At 35.1% G+C, this 8,632-nt stretch overlaps 1 protein-coding gene across 1 annotated transcript in view; it reads left to right on the top strand.

Annotated features, from left to right (window-relative positions):
- The window catches only part of TMPRSS12 (transmembrane serine protease 12), a 37,344-nt gene extending 31,655 nt beyond the window's left edge, over positions 1–5,689 (top strand). The window contains exon 5 of the mRNA XM_023742433.1: positions 5,269–5,689. Coding sequence (XP_023598201.1) covers positions 5,269–5,520 — 252 coding nt within the window. The 3' untranslated portion in view covers positions 5,521–5,689. The remainder of the gene's footprint in view (positions 1–5,268) is intronic.
- The last annotated feature ends 2,943 nt before the right edge of the window (positions 5,690–8,632 follow it).

Genomic DNA, 8,632 nt, shown 5'->3' on the forward strand with positions numbered 1-8,632 from the left:
CTTTGCCTTGGTCAAGTTGTGCTGATTTCCCCTATATTATGTGTTGTCTTTCCTTTCACCAAAGTTAGCACTTTTCTATTATCTAGTTAGTGATTTCTGCTTTCCACCCCCTCCCTTGTATCCATCAAAGACTTTTTTTCTGTGTGTAAACCTTTTCTTGGGTTTTTATAATAGTGATCTCATATATTTGTCCTTTTGTGATTGACTTATTTCTCTCAGCCTAATGCCCTCCAGATTCATCCATGTTGTGAGATGTTTCAGATTCATCATTGTTCTTTATTGTTGTGTAGTATTCCATTGTATGTATGTACCATAATTTGTTTATCCATTCATCTGTTGATGGGCACTTAGGTAGTTTCCATGTTTTTGCTGTTGTGAATAATGCTGCAGTGAGCACTTGCGTGTGTTTGTCTATTTGTGTTACAGCTCTTATTTCTCTAGGATGTATTCCAAGTAGTAGGATTGCTGGATCGTATGGTATTTCTATTTCTAGTTTTTTAAGGAGTAGTGGTTGCACCATTTTATATTCCCACCAGCAGTGCATAAGAGTTCCAGTCTCCCCACAACCTCTCCAATATTTGTTTTTTTTTTAATTTGTGCCAGTAATGTTGGAGTGAGATGGTATCTCATTGTAGTTTTGATTTGCATTTCTGTAATGGCTAATGATCATGAGCATTTCCTCACATATCTGTTAGCTGGCTGAATATCTCCTTTGGTGAATTGTCTGTTCATATCCTTTGCCCATTTTTTAATTGGATTATTTGTCTTTTTGTTATTGAAGTGTTGAAATATTCTATAGATTTTAGAGATCAGACTCTTGTCAGATATATAGTAGCCAAAAAATTTTCCCAGTCTATAGATTCTCTTTTTACTCTTTCGGTGAAGTCTTTTGGTGAGCGTTAAGTGTTTAATTTTTAGGAACTCCCAGTTATCCAGTTTATGTTGTGCTGTTTGTGAATTGTTAGTTATGGTTTATATTGAATTTATGCCATGTATTAGGGCCCCTAATGTTGTCCTTATTTTTTCTTCCATGATCTTTTGTCGCAGCGGTGACGGTTGTCAGGGCAGCGGAGACAATAACCAATGCCACAACTCTTACAGAGAAGTGGGGCCAGGAGGGTCACCCTGAGGAGTCGAACCTCGGCTTCAGTCCCAGGAGTTTATTTATAGTCAATACAGCAAGCAGTGAAGCAAATAACAGAACAGTGGGCTTTGGGTGAATAACAATAAGTTTCAGGCAAGGGAGGAGGAATTCAGGTAAACAAGCCAATCAGTAACGGGTTTGGGAAAACAAGTCGTGACAAGTGTCAACATGTTGGGGACAAGTCTCAACATGTTGTGCAGCATAGAGGCCTTTATACATCCATATTTTAATGGCACATATCCCCACAATCTTTATCATTTTAGGTTTTATATTTAGGTCACTGACGCATTTTAAGTTAGTTTTTGTGTGTGGTGTTAGGTATAGGTCCTGTTCCCTTTTTTTACAGATGAACATCCAGTTTTGCTAACACCAGTTGTTAAAAAGATTGTCTTTTCCCCATTTAATAGACTTTAGTCCTTTGTCGGAGATCAGGTGACCGCAGTGGATGGATTTACACATGGGTTCTCAATTCTGTTCCATTGATCTATGTGTCTGTACCAGTACCAGGCTACTTTGACTACCATGGCTGTATAGTAGGTTCTGAGATCAGATAGGAGTGTGAGGTCTCCTACTCTGTTCGTTTTCTTCAATAATGCTTTGCTTATCCAGGGCCTCTTTCCTTTCCATATAAAGTTGGTGATTTGTTTTTCCATCTCACTAAAGAATGCTGTTGATATCTGGATCGGGATTACATTAAAGCTGTAGCTCACTTTCAGTAGGATCGACATTTTCACAATGCTGAGTCTTACTGTCTGTGTTGATCTTGTACCTTACCCTACCACTTTGCTAAACCCTTCTGTTAGTTCCAGTAACTTTCTTGGGGAATCTCTGGGATTTTCTATGTATAGGATCATGTCATCTGCAAATAGGGATGGTTTTACTTCTTCCTTATCAATTTGGATACCCTTCGTCTTAGTTATCTAGTGCCACTATAACAGAAATACCACAAGTGGGTGGCTTTAACAGAAATTTATTTTCTCACACTTTAGGAGACTAAAAGTCTGAATTCAGGGTGCTGGCTCTAGGGGAAGGCTTTCTCTCTCTGTCGGCTCAGAGGAAGGTCCTTGTCTCTTTGAGCTTCTGCTCCTGGGCAATCCTCCCCCATCTCTGTTTCTCTTGCTTGGTTGTTTAATCTCTTTTATATGTCAAAAGAGATTTATTCAAAATACACCCTAATCCTGCCTCACTAACATAATAAGCATAACCCATTCACAAATGGGATTACAACCACACGAAGAGGTTAGGATTTGCAATACATATTTTTGGTGGACACAGTTCAGTCCACAACTCCCTTTATTTTACTTTCTTGCCTTGTTGCTCTGGCTAGGCCTTCCAGCATGATATTGAATAAGAGTGGTGATAATGGGTATCCTTGGCTCATTCCTGTTCTTAAGGAGAATGCTTTCAATCTCTCTCCAGTGAGAGTAATGTTGGCTGTTGGTTTATGTATGCCTTTAAATATGTTGAAGAATTTCCCTTCTATTCCTATTTTGCTGAGAATTTTTGTCAGGAAACAGTTTTGGACTTCATCAAATGCCTTTCCTGCATTGATTGAGATGATGGGTGATTCTTTTCCTGTGCTTTATTTATGTGGTGATTTAGGTTGATTGATTTTCTAATGTTGAATCAACCTTGCATCCCTGGTATGAATCCCACCTGATCATGATGTATTATTATTATTATTATTTTTGTATGCTGTTGTATTCTGTTGGCTAGAATTTTGTTGATAATTTTTATGTCTATATTCATGAGGGATATTGGTCTGTAATCTTTTTTTTTTTTGTGGTATCTTTGCCTGGCTTTGGTATCAGGGTTATGCTGGCTTCATAGAATGTATTAGGGAATATTCCTTCCTTTTCTATATACTGGAATAGTTTGAGTAGAGTTGGTGTCACCTCTTCTCTGAATGTTTTGTAGAATTCTGCAGTGAAGCCATTGGGCCGAGACTTCTTTCTCTTTCTTTTTTAAACAACTTTATTAGATATAATTCACATACCATACAGTTCACCCACTTAAAGCGTATGATTCAATGATTTTGAAGATATTCAGAGTTGTGCAACCATCACCACAATCTAATTTTAGAATATTTTCATCATCCATCCTCAAAAGAAACTCCATATCTGTTGACAGTCATTCTCTATTCTCTTCCTACCCACCTCTAGCCTGAGGCAACCACCAATCTGTATAGATTTGTCTATTCTGGACATTTCATATGAATGAAATAATTCAATCTATAATCTTTTGCAGTGGACTTGTTTCACTTAGTATAATGTTTTCAAGTTTCACCCATGCTGTAGCATGTATCAGTGCTTCATTTCTTTTTATTGCCAAATAATATACCATCGTATGGATATACCTCATTTTACTCATCCGTTATCAATTGATGAACATTTAGGTTGTTTCCATTTTTTGGCTAATATGAATAATACTACTGTGAACATTTATGTACAAATATTTGTGTGCACACATATTTTCTTTCTCTTGGAAATTCCACTTAGGAGTGGAGTTGCTGAATCATATGATAACTCTATGTTTAACATTTTGAAGAACTACCAAAGTGGCTGTACCATTTAACATTCCCACCAGCAATGGATGAAGGTTCCATTTTCTCCACACCTTTGTCATCATTTTTTATTGTCTGTCTTTTTTATTCGTCATCCTTTCGAGAGTGAAATGGTATCTTATTGAGGTTTTAATTTGCATTTTCCTAAAAACTAATGATGGTGAGCATCTTATTAGCCTTTTGTATATCTTCTTTGGAGAAATGTCTATTCATATCCTTTGCCCATTTTTAAACTGGGTTATTATCTTTTTGTTATTGATTCATAAGCATACTTTATATATTCTGGATACAAGTCCCTTATCAGATACAGTAAAACCTGCAAAAGCTGGGACCTGTATAACGTGGAAACCTGTCAGAGAAGGAAAACACAATTATTTTCCACTAAAACAAGAGATTGAAAAGTCGTAAGACTGCACCCTGTCAAAGGCGGAAGACTAGTGAGACCCAGAAAAACAAAACAATCCCGTCAAGTTCTGGCTCTCACAGATTTCATGTATATGTTTTGCAAATATTTTCTCCCATATTGTGGGTTGTCTTTTCACTTTCTTGATGATATCATATGCAGCAAAAAGATTTTAATTTTTCTGAAGTCTAATTTATCTTTTTTATGTGTGTGTTTTTTGAATCTTTCTTTATGCCTCTTTGCTTCACTCCTTCCAAATCTACCAGCTCTTCACTCTCAAGTACACTATGCTCTGATCTTTTCCTACTCATTCCCATTTCTGCAATCCAGGGCTTATCTTTCCTGTGACTTTTTTCTTTAAAAATCTTACTGAGTAAAATAATAGAATCCAATCAGATTAAATTGCATTCCTAGGCAGAACATCCTCATCATCAAAAAATAATTATTCAACGCTTGCCTTGGGTAGAGGATTGAAAACACCTTAGAAATACATCCATAACCTTTAGTCACTGAAACTGTTATCTGAGTGTCCTTGTTTTGAGTGCATTAACAGTCCTTAGTAACAGTGTTTGGGTGCATTGATAGTCTTGTATAAACTATAACAGAGACTTGTTTATTATAGTAACAAGAGGCCTGGCTCATTTATTCTTGTTATCCTGCAGCTAGCCTGTGTTAACACTTAAGAAAGATGCCATCTCTTGCAAGATGCCAGCTTACTTCTCTCCTCTATCTAGCAAACCACACACACATTCCTAAAAGGATCCTTCGTACATCTTAAAGTTATGCCTTTCACACAGTACTAAGCAATAAGAGTATTCTAATAGGCAGTATTTTACACATTTCCTAAATTATATTTCTCCTGAAAGTTTGTATTTAAAAATCCAAACAATTTGATTTATGGTATTCCAGTTCAAAAGTATGCAGATGGGAAGTTTATCCACCAGCTTTATGATTCCTGCATGTACTAGGCCAGACTAAATACCTCCTGTTTGAGCTGAAATATTAAATTCAAAATATATGGATCTTTATAACTTGGAGGTATATTGCAAATGTATATTTCTATAAATGTATGTTTAATGTAATTAATTTATTCCAGCTTTACTGTTACTTAAAAGAATACCAGAAGTAACTAACACTATTTTGGGACTTTTTTGATAGGGTGATAGTGGTGGACCGTTAATGTGCTACTTACCAGAACATAAACGATTTTTTGTAATGGGAATTACCAGTTACGGACATGGCTGTGGTCGAAAAAATTTTCCTGGTGTCTATAGTGGGCCATCCTTCCACAAAAAGTGGCTGACACAGCACCTCTACCAGAGACATGCTAAAAGCATATCTAATATAAATATTCCACTTGGACAGGCCCTTATAGCCTTAGGTTCTGTTGTCTTACTAGCAACTACATAAAGAAATTCTGAAGACTTCAGTAACTTTATTTTGTACCCTTTCCACCGTGTTCTACATAATGAAAATAATTTATTCTTTTAACAATTAATTGCCCACTTCAGAGTTCTCATGTGGGCATTTTTTTAGAATAAAAGAATTGTGATATACTAGATATGTGATTGTAAATTTGACAGCGAATCACATACTTCCTTGATGTATCTTGATTGTTTTACTTTATAATCACAATTTTGTATTCAGAATACTTTCATAATGTTTGTATACAATATTCAACTAAATATATATTTTATGTGTATAAATGCCAAATAATAAAGAGTTTATAATTAAAATGAAAGCTATTCTTTTGTTTATCAAAACTATTTCAAATTAGATTTTATTTTATTCAGAAACATTTGTATGATTTATTATTCTCTGGAATTATCATCTTGTTTCCAATCTCAAAGGATATTTGGAGAAATAAGTATTTGCCTATTACTTAAACTCTAGTTAAAGCAACTTATTTAATACATCAGTACTTCATTTCCTATACCAAGAGAGAAGAACTGTGGTACAGGAACCCAAAATATTTTTTTTTTATTTGTTGTTGTTAGTTGCTGTTGAGTTGGCTCTGACTCACAGCAACCTTATGTATAACAGAATGAAATGTTGCCCCGTCCTTCACCATCTCCATGATCATTGGTATATTTGAGTCTATTGTTATGGCTATTGTGTCAGCCCATCTCATTGAGGGTTTCCCTTGTTTTTGCTGACCCTCTACATTACCAAACATGATGTCCTTTTCAAGCTATTGGTCTTTCCTGATGATGTATCCAAAGTGAGTGAACCAAAGTCTTGCTATCTTTGCTTCTGAGGAACATTCTGGCTGTATTTCTTACAAGAGTGATTTGTTTGTTCTGGCAATCCATGATAATATTCAATATTCTTTGCCAACACCACAATTTAAATGCAATTTTTTATTGAGAAATATATAATGTGACTTTTTCTTACAGAATTACAACCTACTTTCTAAACCTTATTTTCTTGAGGCCTATGCTAAAAGTTCTTTTTTATCAACTTCATTAAGGTATCATTTATATACAATAAAATGTACACATTTTAAGTGTATGGATTTGATGAGTTTTGACAAATGTATATATCCATGTAACCATCATCATAATCAAGATATAGAACATTCCATCACCTCAGAAAGTTCCCTTGTGCCCCTTCCCAGTAAACCCCACCCTTGGACCCAGGAAACCACTGATCCACTTTCTGTCATGGTCGGTTATATTTGTCCTTTCTGGAGTTTTATATAAATGTAGTCATATAGTATGTACTCTTTTGAGTCTGGCTTCATTAGCTTAATATGATCTTTCTGAGATTGTTCCATGTTGTTTCATATATCAGTAGTTCCTTTCTATTGCTGAGTAGTATTCAATCATGTGAATATAACACAATTTGTTTATCCATTCATGCATTGATGGATATTAGGGTTATTTCTAGTTTGGGACTGTTATGAATAAATCTTCTATGAACATGCATATACATTGTATGGACATGTTTTTCCTTTTTCTTGGATAAATACCCAGGATCGGAATTGCCATAGGGTTACATGGTAAGTATATGTTTAACTTTATTAGAAACAGCCTATTTTCCAAAGTTGTACCATTTTACAGTCTCACCAGCAATGTATGAGAGTTCCAGTTGTTCTGTATCAATGCTAACATTTGGCATTGTTGTTCTTCTAAATTTTAGTCATTCAGTTAGGTGTGTGGTGGCATTTGTTTGTGGTTTTAACATACATTTCTCTGGTGACTGATGACACTGAGCATCTTTCCATGCTATTATTGGCCAGTCATATGTCTTTTGTTAAATATCTGTTCACATTTTTTGTCCACTTGTATTTGGTTATTTGTCTTCTTACTATTGAGTTGTAAGAGTTCTTTATATATATTTTTAATACAAGTCCTTTGTCTGATATATGTATTAAGTATATTTTTTCCAGTCTGTGGTTTGCCTTTTTGTTTTCTTAAGTGTCTTTCAAAGAGCAGAAGTTCTAAATTTTGAGGAATTAATATATATGTGTATATATTCATATATATGTACATATATTTGTGTATATATAAAAATGTGTGTATATATTTATATGTAATTTATATATAAAATTTCATTATTAATGACTGATTTCTCAGAAACAGTGGAACCTAGAAGACATCTGCATGACGTATTCAAAGTGCTGAAAGAAAAATACAGCTATTAACCAAGAATGCCGTATCGACAAAAACTATTCTTCAGAAAATGAAGGTTAACAAAAACATTTTGAATGAACAAAAATAATTAACTGCCAGCAGACCTGCTCTATAAGAAATGCCTCCCTCCTGTTACCTGCTTGGCCTGTAAAGGCATTTGAGTTGGCACTTTGCTCCATGCTGTAAATTTTCCTTTAGTTGGGACACCAGAAAAAAAAAAAAAGAAATGCTAAAGGAAGTTCTTCAGATTGAAGGAAGTGACCCAGAATAGAAACTTGGATCTCCAGGAAGGAATAAGACACTGGAAATCTTAACTTTCTGTGTGAGTATAAAATGCTGTATTTCTCTTCTTCTTTTAAATTCTTTAAAATACATATGACTGTTTAAGCAAAAATTATAACACTGTAATGTTGAGTTTATAACACGTGTAGATGTTAAATATATAATGATGACATCTTAAAGGATGGGGGTAAATGGAACTATACTATTGTAGGGTTCCTATATTTTACCCAAAGTAGTTCAATATTAAGAATTATTAGATTGTAGTAAGTTCAAGATGCAGTTTGTGGTCCCTAGAGCAGCTTCTAAAAATTAATGCAAAAAGATATAGCTAAAAGCCAAAGTTGTTGTTGTTAGGTGCTGTCGAGTTGGTTCTGACTTATAGCAACGCTATATACAACAGAACAAAACTCTGCCCATTCCTGCACCATCCTCCCATTGTTGCAGCCACTGTGTCAGTCGATCTCGTTGAGGGTCTTCCTCTTGTTTGCTGACCCTCTACTTTACCAAGTATGATGTCCTTCTCCAGGGACTGATCCCTCCTGATAACACATCCAAAGTATGTGAGATGTAGTCTCACCATCCTTGCTTCTAAGGAGCATTCTGGC

The sequence above is a fragment of the Trichechus manatus genome, unplaced genomic scaffold (assembly GCF_000243295.1).
Source record: "Trichechus manatus latirostris isolate Lorelei unplaced genomic scaffold, TriManLat1.0 scaffold00209, whole genome shotgun sequence".
In the NCBI taxonomy this organism is placed as follows: domain Eukaryota; kingdom Metazoa; phylum Chordata; class Mammalia; order Sirenia; family Trichechidae; genus Trichechus; species Trichechus manatus.